Source organism: Erythrolamprus reginae, chromosome 11 (assembly GCF_031021105.1).
Source record: "Erythrolamprus reginae isolate rEryReg1 chromosome 11, rEryReg1.hap1, whole genome shotgun sequence".
NCBI lineage: Eukaryota > Metazoa > Chordata > Lepidosauria > Squamata > Dipsadidae > Erythrolamprus > Erythrolamprus reginae.
In genome coordinates this window covers 15,578,743-15,600,024 of record NC_091960.1, presented here as the reverse complement: position 1 = coordinate 15,600,024, position 21,282 = coordinate 15,578,743, and the positions used below count along the sequence as shown (strand labels likewise).

Here is a 21,282-nt window from a genome sequence, read left to right as displayed (position 1 = left end):
GGTTGCTTCCGTGAAGAAGCAAAAAAAATCACCGGAATCCTGTGACACACCATTGTGAAATTTTGCTTCCTGCACATGTGCAAAAACAAGATCTTGCTGCAGCACCCATGCGTGCCCACTGGTCACCTGAAGCTGCATGCGCAGTTCAATTTTCGTTACCGGCGCAGCATCCTTATTCATACCAGTAGCAGCCCAATACTGGATATAATACTACGTACCAATAAAGGAGAATATTTGCCACTCAGGGTTGAAATGAGGGATCCTTGATGCTCTCCAAGCTTTATTGTTTTCTTGCAGAGATTTCATTCCCTTAACTAGGGAACTTCATCAGTGTCACAAACAACCAAGCTGAGAGAGTGCCAAGGACCCCTCATGCACCACCACTAGAGTGCCAAGGACCCCTCGTGCATCCCAGCATCCGGTTAGGTCCCACAGGGTGGGCCTTCTCCAGGTCCCATCAACTAGACAATGTAACTTGGCGGGGCCCAGGGGAAGAGCCTTTTCTGTGGGGGGCCCAGCCCTCTGAAATCAGCTCCCCCCAGAGATTTGTACTGCCCCCACCCTCCTTGCCTTTCATAAAAATTTGAAAACATATTTATGCCGCCAGGCTTGAGGTCATTAGATCCCAACATCTGGCCACTGAATGCCTAGTATGTTTGGTTTGTATTGAATAAATTATTTTGATATTCAGCTTTTGTAATGTTTTAAACTAACTACAGTAATCCCTCGCTACTTCGCGGTTCACCTTTCACGGATTCGCTACTTTACAGGTTTCCAAAGGGGGCTTAAATCCATTAAATCCATTTAAAAAATTTAAATCCATTAAAAATTCATAAAATTCTCCTACAATATTACTGTACTCTATTAAAGAAACTGGTAGGATATCACATGTAGTTCCAGCTGAGAAACATTATAGAATGACTGTTTAATGCAAAGGGTGGGTTTTAAAAGTCCAAATACTTGTTAAATACATTTAAAAAAATCTTTCCTCTACTTCACGGAAATTTGTTTTTCACGGGTGGTCTTGGAAAACATCCCTCGTGAAAAACAAGGGATCACTGTGTTTATATTAATTGGATCCAATTGTATTTTGTACACGGTTTTATTGTTGACATGTTGGGAGCCGCCCCGAGTCCACAGAGAGGGGTGGTGTACAAATCCAATAAATAGATAGATAGATACATAGATAGATAGATAGATAGACAGACAGACAGACAGACAGACAGACAGACAGACAGACAGACAGACAGACAGACAAACAAACAAAGAGTACAATGATATTGATTTGGGAGACTAAGCAGTCAACTTAACTGAGCTCTCATCAAACTGTGCTCCTAATTTCCCAATGCTTACCTAATTGTTTAGCTTTCTTGGCTGCATCATTGATGTAATCTTGGGAGCGTCCATCAGTAAATACAATGGCCACCTTTGGGATGCCAGGCCTTGCTCCACTAGAGATGGCGAAGGAATTGTCGACGAGGTATTTCAAAGCCTGGCCAGTCATGGTGCCCTTTTCCATATAGGTCATCTTTCTCACTGCTGTTTTGATATCCTTCTTGTTCTTGTATTGCCCCAGCGGGAACTCCTGCTTGACTGAACTAGAGTACTGGACCAGGCCCACCTGAGTGTTTTTATCTGACACCTCCAGGGAATCCACAATCTGGTTAATGAATCTCTTGACCAGCTCAAAGTTCTCAGGCCTAACGCTCTTCGACCCATCTATCAGAAAGATGAGGTCTGTGGCAGCTCCTCCATTACATGCTGTAGGGAAAGTGAAAAAACAGAAAACAGGAAGAAAGCCACTATTGGGGAAAAAATCCCACTTCTGTTGTGTGTGTTCCCTGTCAGCCTTTAGGATTCTCAGATTCTGAAGATGAAGATGACATAGAAGCTGTCAATTACCCAGATTTAAGAGATATGGAAGAAGCTAGCGAGGAAAGCGAAACAGAACGACCTTCTGAAAAAAACATACAGTCATGTTTGTTCTGATAATGGGAGTTTAGAAGGCAGCCCTTGGTTAAATCCAAAGTTCAGAAAGTTGCAGAAAAGAAAGAATGAAATTGGGGGTACGAGGTTTTAATATGCTGTTCAGAGTTAGTAAATTAATTAATTAATTACATCACTTCCAGAATTCAATGGAAGAGATGAACGCTTTCTTCAAAGTGCTAGAAAACAAAGATGGTGTTTTATGTAGTCTCTCTGAATAAGTGAGTGTTTATATTGCATGATAAACTGCTTTTTAAAAGCATGAAGCTGACTCAGACATAAGAAGATGTTTTCAAGTAGACAATTCGTTATTTAGAAAGAATTATAACTTCATAATTTAGTCTGCAATGCATTTTTCCATGTCAAAGCTGTAATAACAAGATCCAATGTGGAAGGAAAAATAAAATAAAAGTTATTTTGAAAATTACCAGCTTGTAAAGCTCTTATTGTTGGAATAGTCAGCCTGATCCCAGCCAGGTCCAGAACAACTTCTCCCATTTAGATAGCAACATTCTTTAAAAACTGATTTTAATAAGCATTTTGAGCCAAATTAGTGTGCTTAGAGTGATGTGTCCCGGGGTAGGTTCCACATACCTTCGCCACTAGTTCACATCACGACGTTTCTTCATGCAATTTGACTTCCGTGCACACTCAGTATTAGGAATCAGCCTTAAACACAGCTGAGGAGCTGATCAGCTGTGCTTCGGGTGAAGAAATAAAAGCTCAGTTTTAACCTAGGGCAGGCAGGAGGGCCCTTTTTCAAGCAGCAGAAGAGGAGAAGCCATCCACACAGGGGGGAAATTGCCAAAAAAAGTTTTTAGAAAAGATGGCAGCACCGACGGACTGACACCAACTGAACTGGATCTGTGACATCACCAGCAGGTCACTACCAATTCAGGCGATCTGATCCGAACCAGGATGCACTTAGATGTGAGTTAGATGATTGAAACATAGAAGATTGACGGCAGAAAAAGACCTCATGGTCCCTCTAGTCTACCCTTATACTATTTCCTGTATTTTATCTTAGGATGGATATATGTTTATCCCAGGCATGTATAAATTCACTTACTGTGGATTTACCAACCATGTCTGTCGGAAGTTTGTTCCAAGCATCTACTACTCTTTCAGTAAAATAATATTTGCTCACGTTGCTTCTGATCTTCCCCCCAAATAACCTCAGATTGTGCCCCCTTGTTCTTGTGTTCACTTTCCTATTAAAAACACTTCCCTCCTGAACCTTATTTAACCCTTTAACATATTTAAATGTTTCGATCATGTCCGCCCTTTCCCTTCTGTTCTCTAGACTATAGTAGTCTATATTGTAGTCTACAATATAGTCTATCCAGACTATATTGTAGTCTTCACTACAAGCAGTAAAATTAGTTGTTATATTTAAGCACTATAATTTCTGCTTTGGCCCTCTATTTTCAAGAATGAGTTATCCTACTATACACCATAGTATACAATAATAAACTACTGAACTATACACTAGACCTGTGTTTCCCTACCTTGGCAACTTGGAGATATCTGGACTAACTCCCACAATTCCCCAGCCAGCATTTGCTGGCTGGGGAATTCTGGGAGTTGAAGTCCAAATATCTTCAAGTTGCCAAGGCTGGGAAACACTGCACTAGACCAGTGGCTGCCAACCTTCTGGGCACCAAGGGCTGGTTCCATGGAGAGAGGTTTTTTCTATGGACCAGAGGGGGCATAGTTTTATGTACTGCCTGTGGATGGGGCTTTGCTTATTTGTGAGCCACGGCGACACAGTGGTTAGAGTGCAGTACTGCAGGCTGTTTCTGCTGGCTGCCTGCAATTTGGCAGTTCGAATCTCATCAGGCTGACTCAGTCTTCCGTCCTTCTGAGGTGGGTAAAATGAGGACCCAGATTGTTGGGGGCGATATGCTGACTTTGTAAACCACTTAGAGGGGGCTATAAAGTACTGTGGAGTGGTATATAAATCTAAGTGCTATTGTGTGGACCCATTTCTGGCATGCCACGGACTAGTGCCAGTCAACGGAGTGGGGCTGGGGAATCCCTGCATTAGACAAGAGAAAGTCAGAAGCTAAGATTCATGTCTGAAAGCATGTTCTTTGTTCTCTTTGGATGTTTTACAGAATGGCAGTTCATCCTCAAAAGAATGAGGTATTGTCCAGTCAGTGAAGCAGTGTAAGTGATGTGCCGGTGCCTGGAGGCTGTTAGGGTCTGGATGGGTGTCAATAGACTCAAACTCAACCCGGATAAGATGGAGTGGCTGTGGGTTTTGCCTCCCAAGGACAATTCTATCTGTCCGTCCATCACCCTGGGGGGGAATCATAGACCCCCTCAGAGAGGGTCCGCAACTTGGGTGTCCTCGTCGATCCACAGCTCACATTAGGGAAACATCTTTCGGCTGTGGCGAGGGGGGCGTTTGCCCAGGTTCGCCTGGTGCACCAGTTGCGGCCCTATTTGGACCAGGAGTCACTGCTCACAGTCACTCATGCCCTCACCACCTCGAGGCTCGACTACTGTAACGCTCTCTAAATGGGGCTACCTTTGAAGAGTGTTCAGAAACTTCAGGTCGTGCAGAATGCACCTGCGAGAGCAATCATGGGCTTTCCCAAATATGTCCATGTTACACCAACACTCCGCAGTCTGCATTGGTTGCCTATCAGTTTCCAGTCACAATTCGAAGTGTTGGTTATGACCTATAAAGCCCTTCATGGCACCGGACCAGATTATCTCAGGGACCGCCTTCTGCTGCACGAATCCCAGCGACCAGTTAGATCCCACAGAGTAGGTCTTCTCCAGGTCCCGTCAACTAAACAATGTCGCTTGGCGGGACCCAGGGGAAGAGCCTTCTCTGTGGCAGCCTTGGCCCTCTGGAACCAACTCCCCTCAGAGATTAGAATTGCCCCTGTTGAGTATCTGTAAACTCCATGTAAATAGTTGAAAAATAGAAGAAGCACCTGATTGGCTAAGACACTGACAGTTGGTTTTAGGCGGGAAGCCTAAGTGTATAAAAGGAGCGTCTGACACTGTAAAATCAGATGCGTTCCTTGCTGGAGTCACTTGTCAAAAAAGAGCTGAATAAAGGAACCGTTTTAGAAGCCCGAGCTGCCTCAGACTTTTCACTGGCGACGTCGGACGGTCGAACCTACACTCTCCACCATGGACAACTTGCCTGTCGGAAGAGCTCCTGACTTTTTCGACCTGGAGAAAGCCACATGGGACAACTACATCTCGAAATTCGACATCTTCCTCAAGGCTGCGGGCATGAAAGATGCCGACAGCGACAGGAAGAGAGCGATCTTCCTGAATTATTGCGGCTCGGAGATCTACGATCTCGCCCAGACTTTGACAGATCCGCTACCGGCAAACTCCGTGACTTGGGACGCCTTGAAGACCAAGCTCGCCGCCCACTTCAAGCCGACAAAACCAGCCATCGTTTTCCGGCATCAATTCTTGAGAATGAGCCAGCTCGACACGAATCTATCAACCAGTATGCCACCCGTCTCCGCACCGTGCTGTCAAAGTGCAAATTTGACAACCCAGAAGCCCGGGTCATCGATGCCTTGATTTTCGGCATGAAGAATGCAAATAAGCTCCTCACAGAAGATGAGCCTTCTCTACAAACCATAATCAAGACGGCCCAAACAGCTGAAATCTCCGAAGCTGCCGCCAAAGAACTCAAGCAAAATGACAAGGAGGTCGTCGCAAAGATCGACTCTCAACCTTCCCAAGCCGAGTCTCCAGACGACCACATTCTACCTGCCACCTCCAAGGACAACTGTTTCCTGCTCCAACATGACACCTCGAGGCCACCAAGACAGCCTCGCCCCATCTTCCCCTGCTCCGGCTGCCGAGGAAACCATCCGCGCTTGAAGTGCCCGTTCCGAGACTCCATCTGCCGCCGATGCAACCGACGGGGGCACATCACTGAAGCCTGCAGAGCCCCCATGCCAGAGGACTCCTTCTCTTCTCAACGTCCTCCTCATTTCCAGGGTCAACCAGCCCAGCCGCGTGACAACCGCAATCATCGCTTTCCTGGCCGCAGAAACAACGCAAACACCAACTGAGACTACGCACGAGATAACTTTGACAATTCAATTAATAGCATGGTAACAAAAAACGCGAGCAAAATTGTTATTTCCCTACTCCTTAACAAAAAAACGTGCCAGATGGAACTAGACACTGGATCTAGATATACTATAATGCCTTGGGAAAAACTAAAATTATATATGCCTCATCTTACCCAAGCTGCTCTGAAACCAACTGCTCTGGTTATTAAGGATTTTCAAGGGGGAATTATTCCTGTATTGGAGAAAATTGATGTACCAATCTTGTTCAAATCTGTAAAATGTATGCTACCTTTAATTGTGGTCTCGGGAGCTAGGCACTCCCTTTTGGGGTTACAATGGATGGCTCCCCTGGGGATTGAAATCTCTGGTATTTACAATGTCAGCGCACAAGGAATTTCTAACTTCCTACAGGAGTTTCCTGATGTCTTTAGCTCCACCTTGGGGTCTTACAATGGCCCACCTATATCTTTTTCCTTAGACCCTAAAGTTCCCCCTGTACGGCTTAAACCTCGTAGGGTTCCCCTACCTCTCCTTCCAAAACTAGATCAACAGCTGGACAAACTTATAAGTCAAGGCATTTTGGTCCCCGTTGACCAAGCACCTTGGGAAACTCCCATAGTGACTCCTTTGAAGCCTGATGGCTCACTGAGGGTTTGCGCTGACTACAAGTCAACGCTTAACAAGGCCCTACAACACCATCCGTATCCTATTCCAGTGGTTCAACAACTGCTTCATTCCCTGGGGGAAGGGAAAGTATTCACTAAAATTGATTTGACGCAGGCTTGTCAGCAGCTACCTGTCGATGGGCCAACCGCCCTCGCACAGACGATAGTCACACACAGAGGTGCATTTAAATGCACAAGGCTGCAGTTCGGGGTGAGTGTAGCCCCTGGAATCTTCCAGAGCCTTATGGAAAGACTGTTAGCAGGGATAAAAGGCGCAATCCCTTACTTTGACGACATCTTAATTTCAGGGGAAAGTCAGTCTCAGTTAAACCAAAGAATTAGAGAAGTCTTAAAAAGGCTACAGCAAAAGGGCTTTAGAATCAAACCAGATAAATGTGTTTGGGGAACCAGCAGTGTAGAGTTTTTAGGCTATAGGATTGATGGAGAGGACATCCATCCAACACCAGACAAGATAAAAGCCATTAGAGAAGCCCCTGAACCCCAAAACAAGACAGAATTACAGGCATTTTTGGGCCTTCTAAATTTCTATTCTGTTTTTTTTAAAACAGAAAGCAACAGCAGCTGAGCCTCTCCACAAATTGCTACAGAAGGGAACTCCTTGGACCTGGGGGAGAACTGAGCGCGAAGCTTTTTCACAAATAAAAAACCTTTTAACATCAAACAGTGTAGTGGTCCAATATAGCACCTTGCTACCCGTAAGACTAACATGTGATGCATCACCTTATGGGGTAGGCGCTGTTTTGGCACATGTATTGCCAAATGACACAGAAGCCCCGATAGCATATTTCTCTAGAACATTATCTAACGCCGAGCGGAATTACAGCCAATTAGACAAAGAGGCTTTAGCCCTAGTAGCCAGAGTTTAAAAATTCCACAATTATATTTTTGGATTAATATATTTTGGATTAATATTGGATTGTTATATGCTGTCTTTATTACTGTTGTTAGCCGCCCCGAGTCTACGGAGAGGGGTGGCATACAAATCCAATAAATAAATAAATAATAAATAAATTTCACACATTGTGAATTGGGCATGCATTTTCATGACTTCGAATCAACTTCCGCTCCCTTTACAAAGTTTTAAACAAAAATTATTTACCACTGCAGGTCTTCCCATCATTGTTAAGAGTGAAACCCACTTCACAAGCACAGGTGTATGAGGCTCCTTGACTGACACAAATCTGCTGGCAATCGTGGTCTCTGGTGGCACACAAATCTGACACAACTGTAAAGTAATAAAGTAATAAGCACAGTAAACAAGCAGGTTTGACTTCAGCTTACAGTATCATCCTTCTTTTTTGGTTTCACATTTTTATTGAGTTATAAGATAAAATAAGATACAAAATACGACAGTAAATAGGAAAATGGTGGGGAGGAAGAAGGGGAAGAGAAGTGAGGAAGGATAAGAAAAAAAGAAATATTGATTTCATTGATGAACTTATCAATTATTTTATGTACACTGAGAGCAAATGCACCAAGACAAATTCCTTGTGTGTCCAATCACACTTGGCCAATAAAGAATTCTATTCTATTCTATTTCCAGCTCTCTCTTTTGCAGTAAAATAAGGCATTAACATCAAATCACAACTTTTTGCTTTTTGATAATAATATGAATTAGCCATTTCTATAAAGATCTATCAATCTAATATGTAAAACCCAAAATAAAAGTTTCATTCTTTTCCACTTGGAGCACAACTCAGAAGCAGGCTCCATGTGGAAACAAAAATTCTTATATTCTTTTCTTTGATCAAAATGTACTGCTCAAAAAATAAAGGGAACACTCAAATAACACATCCTAGATCTGAATGATTGAAATATTCTCATTGAATATTTCATTTGCACAACAGCATGTGAAATTGACTGTCAATCAGTGTTGCTTCCTAAGCGGACAGTTTAATTTCACAGAAGTTTGATTTACTTGGAGTTATATTCTGTTGTTTAAGTGTTCCCTTTATTTTTTTGAGCAGTGTATTTTGACTACAGTATCATTCTGCTTGAGTAGATCTGTTCTGCCTCAGCCATGGACCACAAAAAACGCAGCACACACAAACTCTATACAAATCTTACTTTTTAAGTAGTTCTTAATTACTTACTAATTAAGAACTACTAATGAGTTTTGTTAGTAGTTGTCAAACACAAATACAATTTAAAGGTGATAACCAACACCTTGAATTGTGCTCGGAGACCGACTGGCAACCAATGCACTCACGTAGAGATGGAGTAGTACGGGCATACCGTATTTGGGCTTTCCCAAATATGCCCATGTTACTCCAACACTCTGCAGTCTGCATTGGTTGCCGATCAGTTTCCGGTCACAATTCAAAGTGTTGGTCATCACCTATAAAGCCCTTCATTGCACCGGACCAGGGTACCTATGAGACCGCCTTCTGCCGCACGAATCCCAGCGACCGGTTAGGTCCCACAGAGTTGGTCTCCTCCGGGTCCCGTCAACTAAACAATGTCATTTGGCGGGACCCAGGGGAAGAGCCTTCTCTTTGGCGGCTCCAACCCTCTGGAATCAGCTCCCTCCAGATTAGAACTGCCGCCACCCTCCTTGCCTTTCATAAACTCCTTAAAACCCACCTCTGTTGTCAAGCGTGGGGGAACTGAAACATCTCCCCTTGCCTATGTAGTTTTTTGTGTATGATATGACTGTATGTATGTTTTTATATATTGGGGTTTCTTGTTTTTTAGACTTTTTAAATGTATTATTGTTATATTAGATTCTAACTATTAGATTTGTCATTATATATTGTTTTTATCATTGCTGTAAGCCGCCCCGAGTCTACGGAGAGGGGCGGCATACAAATCTAAATAATAATAATAATAATAATAATAATAATAATAATAATAATAATAATACCCCCATTATTGCACATGCCGCTGCATTTTGCACCAGCGGAAGTCTCCGAACACTCTTCAAGGGTAGCCCCATGTAGAGCGCACTGCAATAACCAAGAGTTTAGCAGAGTGAAATACACTGGAACATCTGGTATTTGGGAAAGGACAATTTCTCACAGGTGTTTCCTTCAAGAAAGTTTCAGACTTACTGCAGAAAGCTTCCTGGAACTTCCTGGTCAGCTTCTTGATGACGCTATAACTTTCAACGTAATCCACATGGTCGTCCAAGGGCTGGCTGGCTATCTGTCGCAAGGTATGCATGTCGACGCGGCCTACACCAATGGCAAAGAGTTCTATCCCAAGAGCTCTTGCCCTTGTGGATACATCTTTCACCCCATCCTGGGGGTGACCGTCGGTCACTACGATAGCCACCTGGGAATGAGACAATGAAAACTTCATGGGTGTATTTTTCCCCAGCTGGGCCCAGCAATTGTTGGGATGGGGGAGGTAGCGTTTATCTTCCCCTGGTGGTGTTTATTATACCAAGTGAGATTAATAACTTGTCTTCAGCTATCTCAACCACAAATAGAAACAAAGGATCCTATTCCCTAGACATTGTAATAATCTCTTCCTCCTTTATTAAAAGGCACTTTGGCACAAGGAAGGGTCCCCAGAGTACATCGTATAAGGAGAGAACATATCTTGTCCTTAAAAATGATGAACAATAATACGAAGTAGTGTAGCATAATTGCCAGGAGGGAGAGCAAGATATTTGAATGAAATAAGTGGATGGATGAATGGATGGATGGAAGGCAGAAGGCAGAAGGAAGGAAGGAAGGAAGGAAGGAAGGTAAGAAGGAAAGAAAGAAAGAAGGAAAGAAGGAAGGAAGGTAAGAAGGAAAGAAAGAAAGAAGGAAAGAAGGAAGGAAGGAAGGTAAGAAGGAAAGAAAGAGAGAAAGAAAGAAGGAAGGAAGGAAGGTAAGAAGGAAAGAAAGAAAGAAAGAAGGAAGGAAGGAAGGTAAGAAGGAAAGAAAGAAAGAAAGAAGGAAGGAAGGAAGGTAAGAAGGAAAGAAAGAAAGAAGGAAGGAAGGAAGGAAGGAAAGAAGGAAAGAAAGAAAGAAAGAAAGAAGGAAGGAAGGAAGGAAGGAAGGAAGGAAGGAAGGAAGGAAGGAAGAACTTGAAGTGTAACAGAGTAGTTCTTTGGTTGTTTATTTTTTTTCCTCTAAGAGACTCATAATTTGAATTTTCTGGTCAGAATCAGGTACAATTATTCCTCATCTTAAAATTACTTTCTGTATTTTCATTGTACCATTTGCTTTGAAGATGTCTTCATTGCTTCTGCTGTACAAGTGTCAGGTGGCACAATGCATCTGATTCATAGACTCGGTGACATCCAGGTCTATTCTCAAGAGCTCAGTGGCAAAAATGCAAGAGCAGCAACGTGAACAGTTTTGAAAGTAGGACAACGGCCAGCATATTTTTGAATCACATTCAGCTGCTGAAGAAATAAGCTAGCAAAGGATATCTGTAGCAAAGGACATGGATCTCATTGTTAGGCCTTTGGGATAATCTGGACAAGAAGCATAACAAGGAATACCAACTCTGTTGTAAGGTTATATTAACAGAATCTCACAAGACTGAAAACATTACCAATAAAGGAGAATATCTGTAGCTCCTTGGTGCTCTGAGCTTTCTTGTTCTCTTGCAGACATTTCATAACCCTAACTAGGTAACATCATCAGTGCTGTTCGCTGTTAGTTTATATTATAGTGTTTGCCTGTTTATGGGCGGGTGGAAGTGGTCTTAAAGAGTCATTGGTTGAGCTTTTAAGGAAGGCTCTTTGGCAATTTCTTGAGTGGGATATTGCTTACTTGATTATGGTCTGATGTTAAGCAACATAAGTAGAGCCATGCTGAATTGAGCCAAAGGCCATCGAGTCCAGCATTTTGTGTCATGCACTGGCCCACCAATTGTCCCTGGGGATCTTGAGCAGAAAGAGAAGGCAAAACCCTCCCTTCCCCTTGACCCCCAACAAATGGTACCCAAGGGAATCCTGCCTGCCTCAACCAACATAGAGGCAGCACTTGGACATCTGTTTCAATAGCCACTGATACACTTGGCATCCATGAATCTGTCTAATCTTGCCTTGAAGCTATCCAGGATGACAGCTGTCACGACCTCTTCTGGAAGTGAATTCCATAAACCAATGACCCTCTGGGTAGAGAAATATTTCCCTTTATTTGTCCTCACTTTCTTACCTATGAGCTTTAGGGAGTGCCCCCTCGTCCTAGTATTGTGTGATAGAGAAAATAATTTTCCTCTATCCACTTTTTCTATCCCATGCATGATTTTATACACTTCAATCAAGTCAACCCTTAAACACCGTCTTTCAATGCTGTAGAGATAAACCTAGGCATTCATTTATGTTGATCTCAGCACTGATTACTGGTGGAGAGGTGCTGGAGTCTTTTTTCTCTTTTTCATAGTCCGGGGGTCAGCAACGCACAGCTCTGGAGCCACATGTGGCTCTTTCATCCCTCTGCTGCAGCTCCCTATTGCCAGTTGATAGGGATTTTGGTTAGGACCAGGGAAGGGCTGCTACCGGTGTGCCCACCGATGCCATTGCGGGCACATGTGCCCCTGGCGGGTGCATGCACACCAATCAGCACAAGATTTCACTTCTGTGCATGCACAGAAAGCAAAATCTCATGTAAAGACGCTTGCATGAGCAAGGTTTTGGTGATTTTTTTGCTTCCACATATGCGCAGAAGCAAAAAAATTGTGCGAATTCTTCACACAAAATTTTGCTTGCTGTGCATGCGCAGAAGTGAAATCTCACATGGGAATGCATGAGGGCATGTCGGGAGCACGCAGCTGCGCAGGCATACTGAAAATTGCTATCAGAATGGACCACTTTACAGTTCCAGTAGCAGCCCATCACTGGTTAGGACAGGTAGAGGAAAACGGATGCCGTGCTAGGAAGGGACTCTATGATGGGGGAAACAGACTTCTGGTCAGTAGAGGAAAAAGGACTCCACACTATGAGGAGACTCTATGGTGAGGGAAGTGGACTTCCGGTTGGCTCCAGAATTTAACAGGGAGCTTCTGGTTAGGACCTTTGTGACTCTGAGTGTTTAAGGTTGCTGAACTCTGGCATAGTCTATAGATGTCATTAGTGTCTATGTGCCTATTGATGGCTGATTTGTCAAAATGGTAAGCTTCTAGAAACATTTTTTCTGAACAGTAACTGAAAATATTTCTCCCTTGTTTCAAAGGTGGTTTTTTTCAAAAGGCAACTGGACTATGGTGGGGGGGGGTGTCTGGAGGAAGCAATGTTTTTTCTTTGAAGAAGATGATTGCTTCTCATCTAATAAGCTGATGAAAGTCAGAACTGATTCTTGGATAGGAAATGTAACATGGTCCATCTAGTCTGCCCTTATACTATTTTCTGTATTTTATCTTAGGATGGATCTATGTTTATCCCAGGCATGTTTAAATTCAGTTACTGTGGATTTATCTACCACGTCTGCTGGAAGTTTGTTCCAAGCAACTACTACTCTTTCAGTAAAATAATATTTCCTCACGTTGCTTTTGATCTTTCCCCCAACTAACTTCAGATTGTGTCCCCTTGTTCTTGTGTTCACTTTCCTATTAAAAACACTTCCCTCCTGGACCTTATTTAATCCTTTAATATATTTAAATGTTTTGATCATGTCCCCCCTTTTCCTTCTGTCCTCCAGACTATACAGATTGAGTTCATGAAGTCTTTCCTGATACGTTTTATGCTTAAGACCTTCCACCATTCTTGTAGCCCGTCTTTGGACCCGTTCAAATTTGTCAATATCTTTTTCTAGGTGAGGTCTCCAGAACTGAACACAGTATTCCAAATGTGGTCTCACCAGCGCTCTATATGGCGGGATCATAATCTCCCTCTTCCTGCTTGTTATACCTCTAGCTATGCAGCCAAGCATCCTACTTGCTTTCCCTACCGCCTGACCGCACTGTTCACCCATTTTGAGACTGTCAGAAATCACTACCCCTAAATCCTTTTCTTCTGAAGTATTTGCTAACACAGAAGTAAAGGATTTAGGAGTAGTGATTTCAGACAGTCTCAAAATGGGTGAACAGTGCAGTCTTTAAACTTTAAAAGCTCACACAGACTCCTCATTATGCATTAGTGTCAATGAGTTGAGTTTACTGAAATAAATTGAGAATCGAGAGGTCCACGTAGAACTCGAACTTAAACTGGATTGTTATGCAAATACCATTTAGACAAGCCAAATTAGACAGGTGTGTTCCAAACGGTGTAACATGCCAATCTCATCAGTAGGTGGAGCTGTAAAATCTCTTATGCCTCCTTCTTTTAAGAAATCAAGACTGTGTGATATTTGCAAACCTTGTAGCTTCATTAACAAATCCTTTGTGCCTCCAGCAATTTGTTTATATACTACAAGAAGTGTTGCAGGGAAAAATATCTCCATAGGAAGCAGCGTCCACTGCTGTGAATAAGCAGGAGATCAAAGAAGTGTGAACATATTTCTTGGTCATGTCATGTGTTGAGAAAAAAAAATGAAGATTTCTACCTATTTTTTTAAAAAAATGTAAGAATTTGAACCAGTCCAACCTGGATTGCTGAAGCAGACAATCAGGGTTTGAGTGATTTGCTCATTCTAAACAGACCTTGATCACAAATGGAAACAATCACTTTGTTGGGAATTCGAGATTTAAAATCCGGAACCTAAATAAACTGTGATTTTCCAAGCAAAGGAAAGTAGATAAATAAATATTTAGCCTTGATCTCCACACACAAAATGAAGACAGATGGGCAACTGTGATAATCAGCTTCCATCTTTAGGCGTTCCTAGTCAAACACTATAAAAAGACTTCACACATACAACTTTATGTACAAACGTTTCTTACAAGTGTGGATTGAACATCTGTAGTCATAAATCAGTGAGTGGCATCAAGTTCCCCGTGTACATTGACTTGACATGAATCAATATTTGGAAACAGAAAGCATGGATTATGTTGCACAAACTGTTCTTTTATGTGGAGGGGGGGAAAGAGAAGAAGCAGAATTGTTCTTTTCAGCTAGTGAAAGAAATCGAAACTTGGTTTAAAAACAATGAGATGCCAGCTAAATTGTGATCTACCATTTCTGTCCTTAATGACAGGTCCTCATGATCCATAAGGATCTTTTAACAAAGTTGGAAGGGCCTTCCATCTGAGGTAAATTTCCCCCCTCCACCAGAAATAGTCATCACAATAAAAACAATAGTAATAACAGGAAGTAATAACTAAGATTCTGTGCAGTTCAGAGAACCCTCAAATCCCACTCCTGGTTGGCCCCACTCTGCCCACCACACCACACCCCGCCCCACCCATCAAATCAAATTGTATTTGGCACTTTTGTCCTCCTATCAAGTCCTTCCCAAGGACCCGTGATAAGCAGAAGTCGACATTTAATGGTGTTCCAGAAATAGAACTTAGCAATAGCATTTAGACTTATATATTCATTTACAGTGCTTTACAGCCCTCTCTAAGTGGTTTATAGAGAGTAAGCCTATTGGCCCCAACAATCTGGGTCCTCATTGTACCCACCTTGGGAGGATGGAAGGCTGAGTCAACTTTGGACCAGTTGAGATTTGAACTGGTGAACTACAGCCAGAAATCAGCAGAAGCAGCTTGCAGTACTGCACTCTAACCACTATGCCACCAAGGCTCTTCCTAGGATGTAAGCTCTTCCGAGTAAAGCTGCTTTTTGCAATTGACTGATGGCAAATTTGTCAGCTCCAATGGTGTTCAAATGGTGCTATTCGAACTATTAGGTTTCCAACAACTATGCCAAATCTCATTAGAAGTTAATCTTTTTTTAAAAAAAAAATCATAAAATGTACTGAACTTTGAGGACCAACAGTGCTCCTGAAAACACAGGTTGCAAAACAAGAGAGGCAGGGAGAATTAAGTTCATGGAATGATTGCCCCAAAACAAAGCAAGAAGAAAATAAAATCAAGCTTCTTGACAATCTCACCTTGTTGATCTCTGGGGATCTCACCCTGGCTCCTTCCCCTTCACTGAACGCTCTGTTGATGGCGAACTGTATAGCCAGGCCTGTCATGGTCCCAGTGGAGAGAGGCTCAATTTTGCGCACTGCTTGTAACAGGCTGGTCTTCGTTTGATGTGTTCTTAGGGACAATTCATTCTTGACAGCACTGGCATAGTTGATGACTCCAATCCGTGTTGTATTAGGACCTACATCAAGTGCCTCAATGACCTGAGACATAAAGACCTTGACTTTGTCGAATTCATTGGGGCGCACGCTTCGGGAGCTGTCCACAATGAACACCAGATCGGTAGGTCGTGTCCTGCACTGGGCACCTATTTGGGAGAAGAGAACAGTTCTTTTTTCCCCTCCAAGAATTAGACATGTGACAACTCAGAAGTAGGTCCCAATGAATTCATTTGGACCTCCTGTCAATTAGATGGTTATAGAATTCCAACCTTATGATCATTCCTGGTTTGTCCATTCAATTTGAGATTATGGATAAAAGGATGAATTCGGTTAATGAAACTGATTTGCGACAACTGATGGGATGATTGGGCAGGGTAAGACGATATATGGTGAGTAGAATCGGAGACCAAGCTTCAAGGAATAAATTGGAATAACTCTATAATATGTAAGCAGGTACCTTGCTCATGAGTTAAAATGGTATATACAAGAAACACCCCCGATTTGGTGGTGGGATGTGAATGCTTGTCTGGTGGTGGGCACTAATCACAAAGCACCTGTTTTATGTTGTGTGTGTGTTTATATCTTTTTAAAAATCAATTAAAATATTATTTTTTTAAAAAAGACGGTCTGGTGCGCAGTTAGAAAAATGGAGTTGCAAACACATCTCTGTGCCCCCGATGCATTTATGCATGCACTAGCACAAGATTACCGCATTTGCTTCCCACATGTGCGGGAAGCAAAATCTTGCACCAGGATGCTCGTGCGCATGAGATTTCACAGATTTTCTGTGGTTTGCAAACAAATAACCAAAAATCGGAAAAATCTCATGCACACGAGTGTCTTTACAAGAGATTTGGCCTCTGTGCATGTGCAGAAAGCTAAATCTTGCACCGCCATGTGTGCATCCTGTTGGGGTAATGTTTTGCAGAAGCTAGCCCACCCAGAGAGACACAGCAGCTAACCAGCCTGCCTCAGACCAGGATATCAGGAACCTTTGTCTTTAAGATAATTGAAGACACAAAGTGCAGAGCTTCTTAGGAAAATATTTACAGTGGTACCTCTACTTAAGAACGCCTCTATTTAAGAACTTTTCTAGATAAGAACTGGGTGTTCAAGATTTTTTTGCCTCTTCTTCAGAACCATTTTCTACTTAAGAACCTGAGCCCGGAAAATGTTCCCAGGAAATTTGAGAGCGGCATGAAGGCCCGGCCAGTTTCCTGCCATTCCCCCTTTAATCCCGGCCATCTCAAGCTTTTCTGGGCTGCCAGAGGAGCCTTTCGGTGGCACTTAAGGAAGCTTTGTCAGCCCAGAGCGAACGGAGCATTTTCCTTTCCCTGGGCATTTGGAGAGCGAAAGGAGAGGGGAGCCCTTCCGCATGGGAAGGAAGAGGCAGCAGGTAGCAGCAGAAGCCACCTCTCGGTCAAAGGAGTGGGAGGTTCCCCTCTCTCGCCCCCCTGGGTTTCTCTCTCTCTGGCCCAGCCTTGTGCTGGGTGTATGGGAAGCGTGTGCTCCTCCTTGCCACCTCAGAGTCCCACCTTTTTTTTAAGCCTTAAAGTTTTGGATTCTTTTGATTCCCCTCACCTCACCTTCTTCCTTTGGCAGTGACTGTCCTCCTTCTCTTCTTCCTCCTCCTCCTCTCACCCAAATTCTGAGCATTTATTTTTTTCCTACTGTGTTTGCACACATTATTTGCTTTTACATTGATAGCTATGGAAAAAATTGCTTCCACCTAAGAATATTTCTACTTAAGAACCTGGTCACGGAACGAATTAAGTTCTTAAGTAGAAGTACCACTGTACTTCTTTAGTAGCAAACGTACACTAACTATTTACACTGTAGCTCTCCAGTAGTAAATATATAAAGTACTCACAATTCTTTTCCTACTATTCTCGGTTACACTATTTAGCTACAATTCTTCAGCCACCACAAGCCACCTAATTTACAACCCATTCTGGCTCTCTGAGCATGGCACAAAAGTAAAATTATCCCTCTACACATGCATAGAAGCAAAATCATGCTTTGGGATTTGTGGGTGAGCGCAGTGAGCATGCACATATGAAACGTCGCAATGCACGTACATCGTCCCGGTAGGAAAGGGGAAGAGGAACCTGCCCCTGGATCTACACTCATCATAATAAAGCCAAAAAGGAAATAATGACACATTTTTTCTCCTGGCGTCGTTAGCTTTTAGAGAAAAAGGAAAAAAAAGATTGTATTTTTGCTTCTTTCACACCATTCTCCAAAAATTCCAGAAATTCACACCCAGCTTGAACAGAAATGGATGGGCCGGCAGGTGGGGGCTATTTTGGCCCAGTAATTGCTTATTTATTTATCTATCAAACTTATATAGCCACCCATCTCACAAGAAATGAGCCTTTACAAAAACCATATAGCAAAAAGAGGTATTAAAATAAATATATCCAATGCAGTTCTATTACATAAATCATACACACACAAATTGTATACATGTGTATGTATGTATGTATGTATGTATGTATGTATGCATGTATGTATGTATGTATATTAAGAGATACATTATATTAAATCCTCTTGCAAACCAGAAGAAATGTTGAAATATTGACAAATCCATCATGTTTTTACATTGCAGTAAAATATTTTTACTACCCATCACACGTACTTGCTCCAGTCTGTGATCCCTAGAGATTGTAAGCAAATACAGAAACTGCCTGAAATCTTCTGCCAAAGGAGCCCAGTAGAATAGCTAACTTCAAGGTCAAAAAAAAAAAAGATCTTAAGAAGCAACAAAAGTGTGAGAGTCAAAGTAATTCCATTATGTCTTCTGAAAAACCGTCTCCCTTTGCTTTTCCTCCAACTGTCACTGCTGTTTTCAGTCCAGCAAGACAGAGCAAAAAACTATAATTTTAACCGTCAGTGTCTGAATTTTGCCTCGTTTCTTCTTTTCTTTCCGTCTCTTTTTCTTGTGGGTCCAGAATTTGACATGGCCAGCTCAAGAGTTGGAAAATATTCAGGGCTGTAACAGATGAATGCAGTAACCCTGAAAACATGCTAGAAAAGGGGTCGAGGGAGAAATAATTGCTTTGCAGGGGATGGATACTAACGTGCCTTGTTGCTGGTTTGCTTCCTCCCATGCCTATGCACAGTGCTGAATTTTTTAAAAAAAATTCTCCCCAAAGAAGCCAAAACCAAGATAGTGACACATGCACAGTGCCAGAAACTCGGCTTCTGTGCATGTTCAGAAAGAAAAAAACCTAGAAAAAATTGTCCCCGTCCCGTCCAATCCCATTATTTCTATTCTATTCTATTCTATTCTAGCCCAGCCCAGCCCAGCCCAGCCTATTATTCCTATTCCTAAATTTATTCCTATTCCTATTCCTATTCCTATTCCTATTCCTATTCCTATTCCTACTCTACTCTACTCTACTCTACTCTACTCTACACTACACTACTCTACTCTACTCCCCTCTATTCTACTCTACTCCACTCCCCCCTACTCTACTCCACTTCACTCTATTCTACTCTACTCTACTGTATTCCATTCCATTCTATTCTATTATCTTGGATCTCACCTTCTGGAATCAGCTACCTTCCAAAAAGAACCTAGTCATCAAGTTTGCACTAAAGGCTTTCTATTACAAGGAGTTCCACAGATTAAATAATAAAATAGTTTGTATTCCCCTGGCTATCTCTTTCTTAGATAAACCTTTTTCATTATATCTCCTTCAAGGCAACCTTTGAAAGTACTGTAGATTTTGTTTGAGAAGACAGGCGGCTGCCCCCTACTCACAGGAGCAAGAAGTTGGTTGAGAAGGCTAAATACGACATTGGAAGTTTGGGCAGAATCCTAGAAAATCCATTTCACTGAGCTCCACTGTAGCGTTATAGATTCTCTCCCAGTTGACTTATGTCTGAGAATATCAGGCTGCGACTTGCTCTTCAGAAGCCGAGTAAAGTTGCAATCCCCCTAAACAGAAAGGTCTCCAGGACCAAATGTCAAATCCCAGGGCTTCATGAAATTATTTCTTTCAAAAGGACGCCCTGCAGCCAAGATATTGGAGACTGGAGAGAGTTTAGTGCATGTTCAGTATCTATATATCCTGTCAGGGGTAGGTTTCCTCTACCCGCCCTAACGGTTCGCATCGCAATGGAAGTGCAGGTTCTTTGCCAGCTGCTTTCCAGAAGCGGCAACTGGAGAACCAGTTTGGGGGTGTGGACAGCTGGCCATTGCTGCCAGTTTGGCAAGCGGGGGCAAATTTCCACCACCAGTTCAGGTGAACCAGTCTGAACCACCAGCAACCCACTACTGCTACCTAGGCATCCAGCTATATTTAGACGAGAAAAACAAAATGCACAGGTACAGTATATGTGGTACATTGCTCAATAGTAGTAACTGTGAGGGGTATCTTGGAGTCCTAGTGGACAACCATTTAAATATGAACCAGCAGTGTGCAACAGCTGCCAAAAAAGCCAACACAGTTCTGGGCTGCATTAACAGAGGGATAGATCATGTGAAGTGTTAATACCATTTTATAAGGCCTTGGTAAGGCCACACTTGGAATATGGTATCCAGTTTTGATCACCACCATGCAAAAAGGATTTTGAGATTCTAGAAAGAGTGCAGAGAACAGCGACAAAGATGATTAGGGGACTGGAGGCTAAAACATATGAAGAACGGGTGCAGGAACTGGGTAAGTCTAGTTTAATGAAAAGAAGGACCAGGGGAGGCATGATAGCAGTATTCCAATATCTCAGGGGTTGCCACAAAGAAGAAGGAGCTAACCTATTCTCCCAAGCACCTGAGGGTAGAACAAGAAGCAATGGGTGGAAGATGAACAAGGAGAGAAGCAACTTAGAACTAAGGAGAAATTTCCTGATAGTTAAAACAATTAATCAGTGGAACAGCTTGCCTCCAGAAGTTGTGATTGCTCCAACACTGGAAGTTTTTAAGAAGATGTTCGATAACCATCTGCCTGAAGTAGTGTAAAGTTTCCTGACTAAGCAGGGGCTGGACTAGAAGACCTCCAAGTTCCCTTCCAACTCTGTTGTTATTGTTATTATTGTTAACTGGTTCAGAACAGAAGCTCTTGGACTGGGATTATAAAGCTGGCATTCACAATAATGTTGCAGCACTAAATTAATCTTGATGCTAGGTTAATGGCGAAGGTGAGGAATCCAGTATTAAGCCCGAAGCATCAGCTGGGAAGAAAGTTTTCATAGTGTGATCTGAAAAGGGAAAGTATCCATCATATAAATATTTAAGCCACAAAAATTCAGAGGGCTGCCTCTTTCTGGGTTTCCTTTCTGCATGGCTGCTTTTAACCTGGCAAACTTTTGCAAAAGCTAACCAAGATATTCTATGACTCACCTCTCAGCTGAGGACGGACCCCATCAACAGAACCCTGGTTCTGGAAAAGAAGCAGCAGCAAAAATAAGGAGGCAGGGATGGTCGTCATTATGGCCGCTAGGATGGAAGCGAAGTGGGGTTGTCTCGGTGGT

At 42.6% G+C, this 21,282-nt stretch overlaps 1 protein-coding gene across 1 annotated transcript in view; it reads right to left on the bottom strand.

Annotated features, from left to right (window-relative positions):
- MATN1 (matrilin 1) overlaps positions 1-21,239 on the bottom strand; it is a 30,683-nt gene extending 9,444 nt beyond the window's left edge. Inside the window, exons 1-5 of the mRNA XM_070764646.1 lie at positions 21,152-21,239; positions 15,607-15,953; positions 9,784-10,006; positions 7,833-7,958; positions 1,354-1,761 (exon numbers count right to left, since the gene is read on the bottom strand). Coding sequence (XP_070620747.1) covers positions 1,354-1,761; positions 7,833-7,958; positions 9,784-10,006; positions 15,607-15,953; positions 21,152-21,239 — 1,192 coding nt within the window. The remainder of the gene's footprint in view (positions 1-1,353; positions 1,762-7,832; positions 7,959-9,783; positions 10,007-15,606; positions 15,954-21,151) is intronic.
- Between the last annotated feature and the right edge of the window lie 43 nt (positions 21,240-21,282).